This window comes from Octodon degus, unplaced genomic scaffold (assembly GCF_000260255.1).
Source record: "Octodon degus isolate 3935 unplaced genomic scaffold, OctDeg1.0 scaffold00043, whole genome shotgun sequence".
Lineage (NCBI taxonomy): Eukaryota > Metazoa > Chordata > Mammalia > Rodentia > Octodontidae > Octodon > Octodon degus.
Genome location: NW_004524619.1, coordinates 4,868,697 through 4,885,895, shown reverse-complemented (window position 1 = coordinate 4,885,895; position 17,199 = coordinate 4,868,697). Strand labels below are relative to the sequence as shown.

Genomic DNA, 17,199 nt, shown 5'->3' with positions numbered 1-17,199 from the left:
ATTATTATTACTATTGGTGTGTGTGTGTGTGTGTGTGTGTGTGTGTGTCCCAGGGCAGGGCTGGCACAGCATGTGCTGGGAATGGAACCACTGGTCCCTGTGCTTGCCTGAGCTTGCCTAAGCAGGCACTTTAGTCCGGCGAGCTTGCCAGTCCACTAGTAAAATTCTTTTATGTAATGTAATCTATTATTGTTGTTAGCTAATGCCTTGTATGCCCTTGCCTTTTTCAGAATGTCCAAACAAGATGGTTCTTCCAAAAAACCCCCAAAACCCCACTATTCCTATGTCTACTTTAAATCTGTCAAGATGAGACTTTTGGTTCTGAGCTAGACAGGGCCAAAACAGCCTAAAACAGTTCCATCCAGATCTTTAGTCTCCCTCCTACGACTCCTTAAAAATAAGGGACCAAAGTCAGGGGATGGGTTGAGGATGGTGAAGCAAGATCCCCCCCCCCCACCAAAAAAAAAGAAAAAAAAAGAAGAGGTAAAAAAATGCAAGGAAATTGAGAATTTTCAACTTGTACAGTACCTCTAAGGAAAACAGCAGCTTCAAGTCAAGCTTTTTCTTTTGCTCCTGGGGGCCTTCCTAACTTGTGAACCTGTCCTAATAGTGTTAAATTCTTTAATTCCAGACACTGGCCTTGTTCTTTTTACCTGTAAATTGCACCTACAAATTGCCCTTCCTCCAACCTCCGAAAAAAATCAGCCACATTGACAACAGCATTCTCAACTTGAAGCATAGATAAATGGCCTGTTCCATGACTTGACCATAGAAATGCACGTCCTAGGTCGCCTATCTGAAAGGTGCCCCTTTCCCTGTGCCCCAGTCCAGCTTCTGGCAGGTTCTCATTTCTTTCAATACCCACACTCTGCTCTTAAGTGCGTCCTGAATCTCTATATCTAATAAAACTTCTCCTGTTTTATTGGCGTGTCCTAAAAATTCCTTTTCCACAGTAAGAGTCAACAAACCCTTATTTTAAAAGAAGACAGCCTTATTTTAAAACCTTATTTTAAAAGAATAGGTGAAGTTCTTTATTTCAGCCTCAAAACCCGCAGATCCAAGCCGATGACCCTTCCAGTTGCCCACTGCCTCTTGCTTCCAGCCCTCACCTGTCCGTGCTCCCTGGAGGGCAGGGGCTTTGGTTCGGGCTGTCATGCCTAAACAGAACTTGGGGCATGGTAGGCACTTAGCAAATACTGTTGACTGACCCTTAGTTTAGGCTAACCAATAAGTGAATTTTACTAACATTTGAAAGTTGGGGATGGCTGTAATCCCAGCTCGTCTGGAGGCTGAGGCAGAAGGATCACATGTTCAAGGTCAGCTTGGATAATTTAGTGAGATCTACCTTAAAATAAAATATAAAAGGGCTGGAGATGTAGCTTAGTGTCTAAGAGTGCTTGCCTCATATGTGCAAAGCTATTGGTTTGGTCTCTGGCACTGGAAAAAAGAAAAGCTTTTACTAACATAATCAGTAAAACATAAATAACCAGTGGAAAAGTCTTTCAGTAAGTTTTGAATAAAGTTTATTATATAATTAAAAAAAAAACTTGGGAAGGTATATACATTCTTCAGTGCAGAACTGAATATATTTTCTTTGTTTCTTTTTTAAATACGGAACGCTTCACAAATTTGCATGTCATCTTTGCGCAGTGTCCATGCTAATCTTCTCTGTATTGTTCCAATTTTAGCATATATGCTGCCAAAGCGAGCACTATATTTTTAATATAAACTGTGTGTGTGTGTGTGTGTGTGTGTGTGTGTGTGTGTATTTTGAGATGGGGTCTCTGTAGGTAGTTCAGTTGAACTTACTCACTGTGTAGCCCAGGCTGTCTTCAGATTTGTGATGATCCTCCCCAGTGCTGGGATTATAGGCATACACTACCATCTATACCTGGCTTATTGGATCATTTTAGATTAGGAATAAGGACTATTCTTGTAAATCTGTCACTTTTAACCTGATAGCAGCCATACACAAATGTCTTTTGTTTATGGTTTTTACTTTGGTTTTGAGATAGGGTCTTGCCTTGTAATGTAGCCTGGTTTTGAACTCATTATGTAGCCCAGGCTGGACTCAAACTCTCAGCAATCCCCCTGCCTCAGTCTTTTACGTGCTGGGATTACAGGCATGTGCCGCCACATCTGGTGAAAATATAAATGAATGGCCATGCTCCAGGAACTTTTAATTACTAAAACAGACAATAAGCCAGATTTGGCCTTGGTGCTTTACTTTAGTGGCCCTGATTTAGGTAGAGCAATAAGCAAAGGAGAGAAAAATGTACCATATTTAATGTTCCCTAGTAGAAAAACTAACCATCTTGACACATCCTTCTAGTCTTCTGTTAAACCTTTTGGTCTATCCTTCCGGACTTTGCCCCTATACACATACAGATGTTGACTTCTCACATACACTATTTAGGGGAATTCTTTGTAAGTATATGCATGCTTCAAATATAGGGTATGTCTTCATTTTCCATGGCATACATGGAATGCCATTGTATGGGTATTTCTCTTGTTGGGTTCTTCAGTTATTTCCAAAGTTGTGCTATATAAATAATACTGAGTATGAACCCTCTGTTATCTCCTTCAAGTAAAGGCCCAGAAGTAGGTTTGATGGGGCAAGGAGCAGGCTCTGGTTTAAGGCTTTCAGGTCCTGTTGATGTATTGCTGATAGAAAGGTTTGATGTAAAAAACCAAAGCAACTATGCCAACCCTTCCATCTTTAGCGAGGGCTCGGTAACATTGGTTTTATGCAAAGGGGACACAGATTTCAGTGCTCTTGCTGAGATTTGGCTCTTTGGAAAGTAGAAACAATGAGTTGGTAGTGACCTAAGACAGATCCTTTCTGCAGTATAACCAGGAGGCCTTTCTATCCTACCCCTCAGGCTTTGCCATTGAAGGCCCTTCCCAGGCAAAGATCGAGTATGATGACCAGAATGATGGATCATGTGATGTCAAATACTGGCCCAAGGAGCCTGGAGAATATGCCGTGCACATCATGTGTGATGATGAGGACATAAAAGACAGCCCATACATGGCCCTCATCCGCCCTGCCACGGGAGACTACAACCCAGACCTGGTGAGCCACCCTCACTTGTCACTTTCTTCTCTCCCCTGACCCCTCACCCTCCCCTAACCCCTGAGAGTTGCCATATCGGGATGTTGAGAGATGGCAGATACCCTTTGAGATCTTTGGGTTGTACACTCAACACCTAACCTTGGGCAAGTAATGCACCACTCTACCAAGCAGGCGCTTGGTACTGGCACCTGCTTCCCAGAGCATCTGGGGAGATGGAGAAGCCATAGCCTTTGGTGCCATGCCTGACCTATCTATGAAGGGGACCCGAGAGCTGCTAGTATGTTGTAACCCGACCACTATATTCCATTCTTGCCTTTTTTTTTTTTTTTTTAGTTATAATTTCAACATAGATTGTCAATATACTCATAGATTGTCTCAGCTGTCCCACCTCCAGCTCCCCTTCTCTTGGGTTGGAGCAGTGTTTCTGAGGGCTTCTTTGCATCTTGCCTGAGCCTGCCTGGCCCATTGATTGGAAGTGACCCTCACCCCGTGTGCTGCGGCAGGACCATTGGGCAGTTGTGTCAGGGCTGGTGTCCGTGTGGGCTTGACCTAAGTCTTTCCTTGAGCATCCATTATTCCTTGACTATCCCGGAACTACAGAGTTTTGGGATGCTGTTCATGGTAAAGATTCTGAGCCTAGAAATTGAGCATAACCAGAAGTTCCTAGAAGTTCTTTCTGTTGGTTCAGAATGATACGTGTTGGGGAGGCCATAAAGACAGCTTCATATGTTCTCAACACACAGTGCTGGCCACACTAGCCTGGGTGGTACTGTTTCGTTGATTTTATTTTGTGGGGCTGCTGATTGACCCTGTGGCCTGTGTATGCTGGGCAAGTGCTCTACTGTGGAGCCATGTCCTCAGTCCTACTAGTGTTTATTTTAAAGTCACAGCCGACTTGAGCATTTTCCTTCCCATAGCCACCTTCACATGGATACAGTAAAGCCAGTCCCGAGCTCTTTCTCCCCCCTTGAATGCCAGTTGTCCTATGCGGTAGTGGCAGTGGACCTGTGGCTTGCATGTTGCGGTGAGCACGCAGCCCTCTCTGTCAGCATCACCCCAGCAGCCAAGCATTCAGGTTTAATTGTAATGTTGCCCGTTTTGTGATAAATAAGTGGATTTGGGGGTTACAGTCCGGGCACTTGGCATCTGTAAAGCTTGCCGTCACTGCTAGGGGCTCGGTTAGGGTGCTGCACAGAAAGAGAATCATTACTGGCTTTTTGCCTCAGGTCCAAGCATATGGGCCGGGTTTGGAGAAATCTGGGTGCATCGTCAACAACCGTGCTGAGTTCACCGTGGACCCTAAAGATGCTGGGAAAGCTCCCTTAATGATTTACGCTCAGGTACGTTTAGGGGGCCCCCTGTGCAGGCAGTTGTGAGACTGGCAGTGGAATGGCACGTTGTGTGAAGTGGATCTTCAGTTTTCTTCCTCATCCATGGTTGGGAATAATAATAGGACTATATTATGGAGTTAAGCGGGGGTTGAGACTAACATCAAATAAAGAAAGGGATTTTTCCATCAACATGATAATTTGCATTTGGTGGGAAAAAGGCCTGTGTTAGATTACTATGGAAAGTTTATAAACAGAGTTGAAAACATGTTTATCTAAAGTAGTTGACCAAAGAATTTGAATGTAGGGATTGACGTGGAAAAGGACATAATGATTAACGATCAAGTAGGGTAAATGGCATGCACCTGTAGTGCTGGTACTGGGGAGGCAGAGGTGGGAAAATCATTCGAGCCCAAGAATTTGAGACTAACTTGAGCCACATGGTGAGACCCTGTCTCAAAAAACAAAAAAGGATGTGGCATTTTATCACCTGTAGACCTTGTGGAATGAGAACATGGCCCACTGTGTCTGCCCCATTGGGTTTTTGTTGGTTAAGCAGGTAATCCCTTGGCTGTTTCAGGGGGTCATGGTGGCCTACTTGGTTGAGACAGCTGAGGACCCCTCTCTTCCTAAATTTGGCTCTTTTGCAGGATGGGGAAGGCCAGCCAATTGACATACAGATGAAAACCCGAATGGATGGCACGTATGCCTGCTCGTACACCCCGGTTAAACCTATCAAGCACACCATTGCTGTGGTCTGGGGCGGTGTGAACATCCCACATAGCCCCTACAGGGTAGGTGGTGAGGCGATGTATAAAAAAGTGTGTTTTGTTGCTGTATCTGGGCTCTGTGCCTGACGGCCACAGTACTTGTGAGGAAAGAGCCAGTCCTCGGTGGGCCCTGAAAGGTGGGGGGTCTGTAGGGCAGAATAATCTGGACTGCCCCACAGGACAGTTAGTAACAGTGTTTTTCTGGGTCCAATAGAACCACTTGATACTTTTCTCAATGTCTTCTTTAGGTCAACATTGGGCAAGGTAGCCATCCTCAGAAGGTCAGAGTGTTCGGGCCAGGCGTGGAAAGAAGTGGTCTGAAGGCCAACGAGCCCACTCACTTTACAGTGGACTGTACTGAGGCTGGGGAAGGTGAGAACAGGCTTCTCATAGCCTGGTGATTATTGCTTCTTTGAAAGAAAGTTCTTTTTACAGTGTTTGGAGGAGAGTGACCTTTGAACCAGGAAGTAGTCTGTGTAGATAGGTAATTGTTCGTTAATGAGCTTCTGTGTCATGCTCTTGATAATGTCCTTCATTCCTTTTCCAAAGCCCTGACTGAATAGCCTCCCTTTCTTAGGTGTTTTACTTAGAGCTACTCTGTTGCTCTTGTGGAAGTGAACGTTCAGGACATGCTGTTTCTTGTACAGTGTTGCTTTAATAAGCTGGTCTGTTCCAGGTGATGTCAGCGTTGGCATTAAGTGTGATGCCCGGGTGTTAAGTGAAGACGAGGAAGATGTGGATTTTGACATTATTCACAATGCTAATGACACATTTACAGTCAAATACGTGCCTCCCGCCACCGGGCGATACACGATCAAAGTTCTCTTTGCGTCACAGGTGTGTGTTGGGGCCTGAGAGTGGACAGGTGGGAGGGTCCTGGGTTCTTTCTGGTCACCTGTGTGCATTTTTTCCTTTTGTTTTTTAAACAACAGGAAGGTATCTTGAGAACACTGTTCAAGAATTTTTCTTTCTGGTTCCTTAAAACCAAGAAGGAAACAAATACTTAGAACCAAGTTTTCTACTGCATATAACAGAAGTGAGTTGGTGTATTAGTGTATAAAAGTAGGACTGGAGACAGATTCGTTGTAAGCTTTCATCAGCCTTCTGACTGAAGCTCAAGTAACTGCGAGCCGTGTTGTTCTTTAATGTCTTTGAAGCGGTCGCTGTGGCCCCACCCTTACACTTTTATAGGGAGAAGTGTTTGAAGTCAGGTGTGTGATAGTGTTGATTGGTAGAGGGGGCTGGGAAGATGGCTCAGTGGAACATGGAAACAGGACTTCTGAAATTCTTCCAATTAAAACTACCTTTACTTAATAACAGGATCCTCAGGAGAAAGTTTTGTGCATAAATGTCATTTCTTTTTTTTCTTTTTCTTTTTCTTTTTTTTTTTTTATGGCGGAACCAGGGATTGAACTCAGGCCCCTGTGCCTACCAAGCAAGCGTTCCTTCTACTGAGCCATCTCCCCGGCCCCCAATGTCCTGGTTTTGAGTTGACTTCGCCTCTTTTGCCTTTATCCTGGCACTCTGCAACATGTTTTCTGAGGAATTATGATTGTTCTGTTTCTGTCTTTGTATTCCTGTAGCACCTTGGTATCTCCTTCCTAGAATCCTATATATTCTCATTAGTTTGGGTCTTCCTCTGTATAGTATTTTTTTCATGCTCAGTGCCCACCATCTGGAGGAGGGGTTCAGAGCCCTCGGATTTGTTCATCCTCACAGGGCTGCAGGCATGAATAGCAGCCTCTCGTGGCCTTACTAATGCTCAAGTGTGCGATGGAAGTTTGCTCACCACCTGCTGCCAGATGGGCTAAGCTTCGCCTCGTGCGTTTGGGTAGAAGGCTAAGCTCTGGCGGTAGCTCAGGGGCTTTCCATCTGAGACAGTGTCTCTGCTACAGGAAATCCCCGCCAGCCCTTTCCGAGTCAAAGTTGACCCTTCCCATGATGCCAGCAAAGTGAAGGCGGAAGGCCCAGGGCTCAGCAGAACAGGTAAGATGGCATGGGTGAGGCCGTCCTGGGTTCAGGGCCTGGGTGTGGAGGGATTTCTCTCTTCACCCCTGGGCTCAGATGGAGGCAGGGACAGCATGCCTGTTTGAGCCTGGGCCTTCTCCCTGGCTCCATGCTAGCGTGCTGTGGGTGAACCTGTCAGACTGGTTCTAAAAGTGAGACTGTTCCAGCTGGCCTGGTCTCCCTCATGTCCCCCTCTCCTTCTAGGTGTGGAGAATGGAAAGCCGACCCACTTCACCGTCTACACCAAGGGTGCTGGGAAAGCCCCACTCAACGTGCAGTTCAGCGGCCCTCTTCCTGGCGACGCGGTGAAGGACTTGGACATCATTGACAATTACGATTACTCACACACTGTGAAATACACACCCACCCAGCAGGTAGCTGCCTCTGCTATTCTGGCTGGCCAGGCCTACCTGGTGCTGGACTCAGACCTGAGGATTGCATCTGCAGTGGTGGGGGCACCGTGCCCTGGGGGTGGCTCCCCCTGCCTTCCCTTCCATGTCTCTCCAGGAGCCCTGACCAGAGCTTGCTAGGTGCCGTCCACATGGCCTGTAGGATCCTGTGAACGAGCAGGAAACCGTTCCCACATTGCCCACCTTTTGGGTTTTGATATTTAGAAGCCCAAGCCTATGTTTTTCCAACACCCACCTTAGCAGGACGGACGCACACACACACACACGCACACGCACGCGCACGCGCACGCACGCACGCACGCACGCACACACACTGGCTTCCTTTTCCAGCTGCCTCTGAGTCCCTTGTTCCTGACTCCAGGAGAAAGAGCTGCCACACCTGCGTTTTTCCTTATCGCCCCTTTTAGCTCAGTTTTATGTTTTCCTTTTTATGAGGTGTTTTAATGGAGTCTTCGCTCAAAGAGCCAGTTCAGCCTTAGTCCCTAAGGCCTGAAGCGTTATTTAGGGCAGCAAGTAATTGCTCCCTTTTACAAAACGTAGGAGTTTAGGTCTGTCTTGCCGTTTAGGCTGTTTCACCCTGATTATTTCACGCAGTAAGGGGCTAAAAAAGAACTGCTCTTCTATATAAGATGTGCCTAAAAATTTTAGTAACTCATTTTTTTGTCGTGCGCTCTGTGTGCCATTTACCATCTTAGCCATGTCAAAGGCACCCTTCAGCAGGATGAACGCACATGGCGTCGTGCAGCCACGACTACCGTCTCCACAGCTCTTTTCTTCTTGCTGAGCTGACATTCCGTACTTTATTTAAAATTTTATTTTTCTTCATGTTCATAGGCCAGGACACAGGCATCCTAGGAGAAAAGCCTAGGCTTTTAATTCTCACACCTGATACTGTAAGCATGTAAGCATTGTTCAAGCCTTGGAGGTTTGTTCATGTGGAAGGGAAAGAGCTGCCTGGGTGGGACGCCATTTGTAGGATGAGAAGGCGGGGCTGTGCGCCCTCCTCTCCGGCACTTTTTTTTTTAAATTTTATTTATTTATTTATTTATTTGTGTGTGTGTGTGGCCAGCTCAGCCCACCAGGGGGCGGGGCTGGCTGGCATGTGGTGCTGGGGGATTGAACTGTGGTCCCTGTGCTTTGCTAAGCTTGTTCTAAGTAGGTGCTTTAGACCACTGAGCCATCTCACCAGCCCATCTCTGGCACTCTTAACAAGGGGTACAGTGAGAATGGGGCGCAGGTGGCTCTTCCCTTTCCTTGCGGGCTGCACATCCTTACAGATTACATCTTTTTTATGAGAATTTTCCAGGCAGTGTAAGGAGCTCTCTTATGCAGTTATATGTTGGTCTAGAAATGTGGCCTTGAATCTTCAGACTTGCTAGTTACAGTGCTTTAAAAAAATTATAATGAGTGAACTGGGCATGGTGGCACACGCTTGTCATCCCAACACTTGGGAGCCTGAGGCAGGAGGATCGCTGTGAGTTCAAGGCCAACCTAAACTACATAGTGAAACCCTGTCTCAAAAAACAAAACAAAAAAATTGTAATGAGTGAGTCCTTATGGTAATAGCAAAATGGATTCTTTTGTTGCTAGACTGCTCTTTTCTCAGCAGCCTACTCAGTGGTAAGCAGGTAATTATTTTCTTTCTGACTGCGCTGAGGACTGCTGGGGCCTGAGCACCGCAAGTGCCACCTGGACATTGTAGTATCTTTGTGGCCGTTCTCCATGCTCCTGAGGGAGGACGTACCACAAAGCTACTGTCATGCATGCTGACCATTGTTTTGCTTTATTCTGTATCTATATACCTTTTTGTGTTTTCCTGAGCTGTTGGAAGGTAAGTTGCGATCAGAGTTTGACCTATACCTGCCTGAAAGGATGGGAGAATCTATTGCCTGGGTCACCTCAAGGTCAAATGCATCTGCTTTTCTGAGAGCAGGTTTGCAGACGGTTGGCATGCGCAGTAGCCTGCCTCTTGGAGGGCTGTTTGTCCAAAAGAGCTGGGTGGCATGTTGGTATCAATTGTTGCCTTTTGTGTGTGTAGATTTCACAGTACTTCTCAGAGTTTTACTTGTCATTTAATAACAAGATTATGGTTTTCATTATTTGGCCCACTTGCCATTGTTCACATTTCTCTATGGCAGAGAAAACAGTGACTCTTGTCTTCTTGGGTTGTGAGTGTCCTGACCATAGGGTGTCATGTCCTACAAGCATATTCTCAGCCCTGGCCCCAAGCAACAGCCCTGGCGCCATCAGTGCCCTGAATGGATTGGGGGGTGAAAGAGTGAATAACCAACTTGGCACCTAGATTACAACCAGAGGAGTCTGGGGACACTGTGAGGTGATAGAAGAGCCTGGCTGGCCTGTGTCCCTTGTCCTTTGAACCCTTTTTCTCAGGAGCAGCTGCAAGTTCAAGATCAGGTGAAGGAAATTTTGCTTTTGGTGTGATAAAGAGGTTTGGGTCAGTTGGAATGTCATCTCCAGCATGGGGGGAGGCAGACGTCATTGAGGACTGCTGCCTATGGGACACCTTCTCATGGTGGTTTAGGGCAATCATAGGCTGGATCTTTCCAGAAACAGCTGCTTGGTGTGATGTGTGGGCATGTCCTGTATGGGGTGGGTGCGTCCCCTCAGGGTGCTGACTGTGTGTCATTCCCCAGCCCGATTGCTGGCTTTTGCTCCTTGGCACCCACAAAGCAGCTGCTCTGTCCTGCTGGGGTCCACACTGATCACTTGCAAGAGCTCTGGTGCCTGGAGTGACCGTTTGTTTCGCAGTGCTCAGAGGTCTTTGTGCCTTAGAGGAGTGGACATGGGGCACTCCCAGAGGTCAGGCCCAGGCTGGATTTCATAGAAAGGCAATGGTTTTCCTGAGGTCCTTGCCTTCTTGGCCTTTGGTTATCTGTGGCCTGATGTGGCTTAAAGTTCTCAGTCCACGCTCCCCTCCACGGAGCAGTTTGGGACAAAGCTGGCGGCAGCAGCTCTGTGACATGCTGTGTGTATTAGGAACCACTAGGAATCAGATGCTCCTCGGGATACTGTGGCAACTTCAGGAAACCTTAGAACCTCCTAGGACAGCAAGCTCTGCCCAGAAGTGTTCTAGTGTGGGGGCCAGGGCTGCTCAGGGTTCCTCTGTCAGTGGGGTCCTCATGTACCTGTGTTTTACAGAATAAGGGTCAGAGCTCAGAAGGGTGTAGAGTAAAACTCCTACAGAAAGCACAGTCCGTTGCTTACTTGGCCTCGGGTGTGCACCAGAAATGCTGTAGGCCTCGGGAGTGTAAATCTCTGAGGTTTTTTCTTTTTTGCTGTTAGGTTATTTAAGATACAGCAAATTTTCTTTTTCTTTTCTTTTTTTTTAAATTTATTTTATTTATTTATGTGTGTGTGTGGCCAGCTCAGCCCGCCTGGGGGCAGGGCTGGCTGGCATGTGGTGCTGGGGGATTGAACCACGGTCCATGTGCTTTGCTAAGCTTGTTCTAAGTAGGTGCTTTAGACCACTGAGCCATCTCACCAGCCCCTATACAGCAAATTTTCTGAGTTTATTTTTTTGTACTGGGAATCAAATTCAGGACCTTGCACTTGCTAGGCAGGCACTCGTGCCCCTGCGCCACATCCCTGAGTTTTTCATTGCTTTTGTGACAGGTCATGAGAGCATACTTTCTTTTATGGGATAGACAGGCTTAACTGGAAGAAAATTTTTCCTTCTCTCCTTGGCACTTCAGGAAGTAGCCAGAAGACTTCTGGGGGCTGGGGAGAAGGAGGTGTGTCCAGGATTCCTTATTAGCCTTCAGGCTCGCTGTTGAGGAGTTAGGGGTTGGGGCAAATTGAGGAGTTGGGAATACCAAGGAGGATGGAGCCACAAATCAAGCTTTCATTACACATGACCAGGAGCCCTTTGCTGTCTCTTGGCTGGCTCTCAGCCCTGTTGTGTTTGACCTGTACGCATCTGACCATGAAATGCTATACGCTGGATGTAGGGGGCCTGTTGGTTTTGGATGCAGTGTTAAAAATTCTGGACAAGCAATCCTTTCCTCTTCATTGATGTAGCCACTTTTTTTCTTGGCTTCCCCCCTTCTTTATTACAAAAGGAATGTGAGAAAAAAAGGACACATGCCAAAAGCTACATCCATTCAACGCTTCTTTATCAGTGACAGCTTTCAGCAGGGCCTGGAGGTCAGTGGGAGCGCGGGGTGGGGATCAGCTCTGTCTCCATGTCCCTTAAGTTGCGCCTGGACAAGTGAGGTGAGGGGACCTTGATCTTTTGAGTGGCAGTGGCTTTTCCAAGCCTTGGCTTGTGGGGAGGGGACTAGGTGGACTTGGAGGAAAGAATGTGGCCCAGAACTTGTGGGAGAGCTGCAGTGGCAGGCGTGGCTATTCCTTCCCTCTGGAGCCCCAGGTCCCCAGCAAAGGGGCCTCCTGATCCCATGGCACAGCGCGCCTTGGCACTTGGGGCTTTTTCTCCTTCAGAGGAATCAACAGTGAGACACTGTGTGCTAGTTGAAGAAAGAATGCTTCTGCTGAGGGTGAACGACTGCAGTTCCCTTTTGCATCCTGGTGGCCTGGAACCGATTGCCAGGATGTGGAAAAACTGGTTCGGTTTGCTTAGTGGCCTGAGGCCCAGTGGCTGGGATTGGCTGTGTTGGGAGGGGAGGTCGTGGATGCAGGTTAGGAAGTGGGGCAGAAGGGGCAGGGTGCTTACATTTTGCCAAGCTGTCCATTCCTAGCATGGGAAAATGGGGAGGTCGGTAGGAACTTCGCCTTAGGTTTCTTTTGAGATTGAATTGAGGAAACGTGTAAAGCTCCCACTGCAGTGCCAGCCACTCATTAAGTCGTCCCTGTGGTTATGAGCTGCTCTGACTTGATCTGATGTCTCTGTTGTTCTTGCCAGTGGTCAAAAGCATTAAAAAAAGTAGCAGATGCTTTGTACATCCACCCTGTCTGGGAGGAATGAAGGGTCTGGGGGGCAGATTTAAATACCAAGGCTGTGTGCTGGCAGCCAAGGGTGTGCTTTTGTTCTCTCCTTCCAGGGCGCTATGCAGGTTCTGCTGAGCTACGGCGGCGATCCAATCCCGAAAAGCCCTTTCACTGTGGGTGTCGCTGCTCCGCTGGATCTGAGCAAGATAAAGATCAACGGGCTGGAAAACAGTAAGTGTCTGCTGGACAGAGGAGGGTCACAGGGCTGGCGGGTCCTTCAAAAGATGGAATTTACAGGGAAGCAAATGTGTGGAACAAGACCTTGCAGTTAGACCTGGGTCTGTGGGCGGGCCCGGGTCTGAAGGCGAGCTGTGTTGTGAAACAGCGTTGTGAGCCATCTGCCACTGAGCCTCCCCGGGACTCAGTTTTTAATTTGTCAGGGTGTAGGGGGCAGGGCAGGGTGCTAAAAAACATTCATGGGAATATCATGAAAATTAAATGAGCTAATAATTTAGAGGCTGGCACACAGTCAGCCCTTAATAACTGCTGACATCGCTGTGGGGAGTTTTCCTTAAAGTGAAAGGCTGAGGCATGTTCTTTCGGAGGAGTTTCTAGCTGTGTCAAATAGCCTGGCCATTTGAACCGTGTTTAGGTTGAGAGTCAGGCATAAAAGTCAGGTCCCCGGCACTCAGGAACCACAACCACAGTGCACCCCACTCTCTGCCCTCTGCCTTTTCCCAGTGTTCCTTTAGCTTGTTAGGGATCTTGTACACTCATTTTACTCTTTAAGTTCTCAAATTTTGTTTTTGTTGTTTTGTCAGGGTCTTACTGTACAGTCTAGGTTGGCCTCAAACTCATGGCAGTCCTCCTGCGTGAGCCTCCTGAGTGCTGGGATTACAGCACCACCAAGCCAAGTTTAAAATTGTATTTATTGTGGAGCATTTCTAATGTATAAAATTGAAGAGCAATCTTACATGAACCCCCATATACTTAATACTCTGCTTTACGATGCCCATAAAATTATTTTGTATACAAGTAATATATAAAAAAAAATCTCTTATTTATTTATTTATTTATTTATTTATTTATTTGGTACAGGGTCTCACTACACAGCTCAGACTCATAGTGATCCTCCTATCTCAGCCTCCCCAGTGCTGGGATTATAGGCATGTACCAGCACTCCTGGTGTCAGTGTCCAGCTCACAGCAAGGGGCGGGCATGGCATATGGTACTGGGGATCAAACCTGGGTCCTTGCGCTTGCCAGGCAGGCGTTTAGACCACTGAGCTATCTCCCCAGCCCTATAAATCCATTTTTCATTTAAAATATTACAGTTGAGTTAATTCCACGTTACCCATCACTTCTCCTCCTTCCTAGAGTTGACCAAAATTATCATTTCACTTCCCCCTCCACACGCCCTCCCTGCAGCTACCCATATAGGCATGCCAGGAGAAAGCACTCAGCAGTGTTAATATTGAATTATCCTGCTAGACCCACCCATCTCCAGCCTGCATTTGAAATCAGCCGTGTGTCGTTCACACTTATGGCCTCCCTTGCATTGGTGGCCCCAACCTGGATGTACCTCAGTGGCACCCAAGGGCCTGGCCACAGGGCCACCACCCAGCTGGGCAAGAGCATATGATACTGACCTCCTGTGTGCTCTGTCACAGCTCCTCCAGGGTCTCAGTAGTGTCCTTGGTGAGCACTTTTATTGACCTGTGACCAGGATGTACAACTTGTGGACAAGACTAGTTCTCAGCCTCAGAGTCTGCAGAGTGAGAGCTCAGTGTGTTGGCTTTTTTGGCCACGGCAGCCTGCTCTGACCACAAGAATGGTCACTGCTCAACTCTGTCACATGTCCCCTTGCACGCCTTCCTCAGTGCACTGAGAGATTTGACTTGTGAACAGGAAAAGCAGGATGCCAAGTAGGGAAACCTTCTTTCCCTTTGGATTGTAGAGCTTCGAGACCTCTCGCTTGGATTCTTGCAGTGTTCATTTTGGCAGCATCGTACACCCCAGAGTCAGGATCCCTGGGTCGTGTTGAAGTCCTTTCCTTGATGTTGTCAAGTGTAACACTGGGTGTCCTGCAGCCTTGCTTTGCAGAGACCTTTCACAGATCACCTTAAGTCCATTCTGAGAACTGCTGTGTGCCTGCCTGCCTTTACCTGCTCTGCGGCTTTGGCCTTCTTGGGGGATGGTTGGCTGCAGGATCAAATTTTCCTGCCAGAATTTTCCTGCCAAGAGTCAGTAGATAAAACAGGTACCTATGCGGCTGTTTTGATAGGAGGTTCACATCAAAAGTAAGTAAAGAGAACAGTATCAGATACAACTTTCTGTCCAGAAAAACAGATTGTAGAGTCAGATAAATTTAGGTTTGAGTCCTCTATGTGGCCTGCTGGATATGTCTTATCTTAGACAAATTAACCTCTCTGAGCCTTTTTCTCCATCTCCTGCTGTTTGTTAATAATAAGCACTCCCTACATTGTGTTGAGAAACCAAAGCGGATAATGTGCCATATTTGTGCTTGCATATAAAATGAATTTAGTAAATGATAGCTCTTATCACTGTTAGTCATTGTTTCTGTGCTGGTTGTTGTTATTAAGGCTGAAATGTGAAGGCCTCACATTTTGTCCTCTGTATCAGTTATTGCTTGTTGTAGAACCTGAGGTAAAGCTCCATGTCCAGAGAATTCAATTGTTGATTCTCTCACAAGGGACAGCTCCTCACTCTGGCTTGTTCCCTTTCCCAGGAGTCGAGGTGGGGAAGGATCAGGAATTCTCCATTGACACCCGCGGGGCAGGAGGCCAGGGAAAGCTGGATGTGACAATCCTGAGCCCCTCTCGGAAGGTTGTGCCCTGCCTGTTGGCACCTGTGGTGGGCCGTGAGAGCAGCTCAGCCAAGTTCATCCCTCGGGAAGAGGGGTTGTACGCCGTAGACGTGACTTACGATGGACACCCTGTGCCTGGGAGCCCCTACACAGTGGAGGCCTCACTGCCACCCGACCCCACCAAGGTCAGCTTTTGTTTTTGTTCCAGAATGTGTCCCATTGTCCTCAAATATGATGCCACAGCCCCATGGTCAGGAAGTCATTTTGTGTTCTCAATGGCTAACAGTGGTTCAGTCTGTGAGAATTGTCCCCCGGGCTGGTGGGATACAACCTGTTCCTTCTCTTACTGGTTGTGAGCTTTTGGTGAGGGACTCTTGTCCTTGAGTCCTACAATGATGGTCTTTGCTTCAAAGCCAGCTTATAAGGAAGAGGTGACAGATGCAACCCCCTTTATGATTTCTTCTGATACCCCTGACTCCAAGGTATTTCCGGTTTGCCTGAATGGCATGAATCTACAAAGTTGTCTCACTTATGGACTTAGAGATGAGTGTTTCACCTCTTCCTGTTTTTTAAATATAGCTCACTTTTTGAGTACCCAGAATTTATTGAACGAGGCCCAGCAGCCAGAGCCGCACTGAAATTCATGAAAGCCTTCCTGTGTTTGGACGAGCTGTTAGGTCTCAGGTCCAGCCCTGCTGTTCAGAAGAGCCAGGATTGGGGGAGGGGACCTGCCGTCTCCACTCACTCCTGTTCCTGTGCCAGCGGCCGTGCCTCCAACCCATAGCTTTCAATTAAGTGCTCTTCAGTCATTTGCCCCTTGTAGTATTGAGTACATTGTGGTATGTGTCACTCAGCGAGGTGTGGGGCTCTGGGAAGAAGGGCCACTTAGCTGGGGTGTGCTCAATGGAAGTGACAGACTGTAGTGCCGACTGAGTAGGAGCACCCAGCTACAGGCAGAGTTTGACTTCTGTTTTTGGTTGAAATAGGTGAAGGCACACGGGCCCGGCCTTGAAGGTGGCCTCGTGGGCAAGCCTGCTGAGTTCACCATTGACACCAAAGGAGCCGGAACGGGAGGCTTAGGCCTAACTGTGGAAGGTCCCTGCGAGGCCAAAATCGAGTGCTCTGACAATGGCGACGGCACCTGCTCTGTGTCTTACCTTCCCACAAAACCTGGAGAGTACTTTGTGAACATTCTCTTTGAAGAAGTCCACATACCTGGCTCCCCCTTTAAAGCTGACATTGAGATGCCATTTGACCCGACCAAGGTTGTGGCTTCGGGGCCTGGCCTGGAGCAGGGCAAAGTGGGGGAAGCTGGGTTCCTGAGCGTGGACTGTTCGGAAGCGGGTCCTGGCACCCTGGGCCTGGAAGCCGTCTCGGACTCAGGAGCAAAAGCCGAAGTCAGCATTCAGAACAACAAAGATGGCACCTACGCAGTGACCTACGTGCCGCTGACAGCCGGCATGTACACGCTGACTATGAAGTATGGCGGCGAGCTTGTGCCGCACTTCCCTGCCCGGGTCAAGGTGGATCCCGCTGTGGACACCAGCAGAGTCAGGGTCTCTGGGCCAGGAATTGAAGGCAAAGGTAGGTCTTATAGACAGGGGAGAGGGGCATGCTGGCATTTAAGGGCCACCAGAGACTCACAGAGCAGGGCACATTGCCTTTCCAGAGGCCACCCAACTGCCTGGCTCTGTTCTCTGTCTCCCACTGGGAAAGGTGCCCAGCATCATCAGCACATTTTCTCATTTCAATGGTAAAAATTCAGTAATCTTGGTGTTTTTTTTTTTTAATATGAAAACAACATGTTTTATTGTTGATACTTCACTGAAAAAAAAATTATTTTTGTTTTATTTTTTTTTTTTTTAGATATTTTTTTG

General features: G+C 47.5%; 1 protein-coding gene and 1 non-coding gene across 7 annotated transcripts in view; one reads left to right on the top strand and one right to left on the bottom strand.

Moving 5' to 3' along the window:
• Flnb (filamin B) overlaps positions 1 to 17,199 on the top strand; it is a 156,659-nt gene that overhangs the window by 94,555 nt on the left and 44,905 nt on the right. For all 6 annotated transcript variants that reach the window (XM_004631611.2, XM_004631610.3, XM_004631612.3 and 3 more), the window contains exons 12-21: positions 2,883 to 3,076; positions 4,303 to 4,416; positions 5,055 to 5,198; positions 5,423 to 5,546; positions 5,851 to 6,011; positions 7,070 to 7,160; positions 7,386 to 7,555; positions 12,610 to 12,727; positions 15,245 to 15,507; positions 16,309 to 16,906. In XM_004631611.2, the coding sequence (XP_004631668.1) occupies positions 2,883 to 3,076; positions 4,303 to 4,416; positions 5,055 to 5,198; positions 5,423 to 5,546; positions 5,851 to 6,011; positions 7,070 to 7,160; positions 7,386 to 7,555; positions 12,610 to 12,727; positions 15,245 to 15,507; positions 16,309 to 16,906 (1,977 nt within the window). The remainder of the gene's footprint in view (positions 1 to 2,882; positions 3,077 to 4,302; positions 4,417 to 5,054; positions 5,199 to 5,422; positions 5,547 to 5,850; positions 6,012 to 7,069; positions 7,161 to 7,385; positions 7,556 to 12,609; positions 12,728 to 15,244; positions 15,508 to 16,308; positions 16,907 to 17,199) is intronic.
• Positions 1,606 to 1,712, bottom strand: LOC111816883. The gene has a single exon (XR_002821206.1). It is a non-coding gene; the product is annotated as a U6 spliceosomal RNA (small nuclear RNA).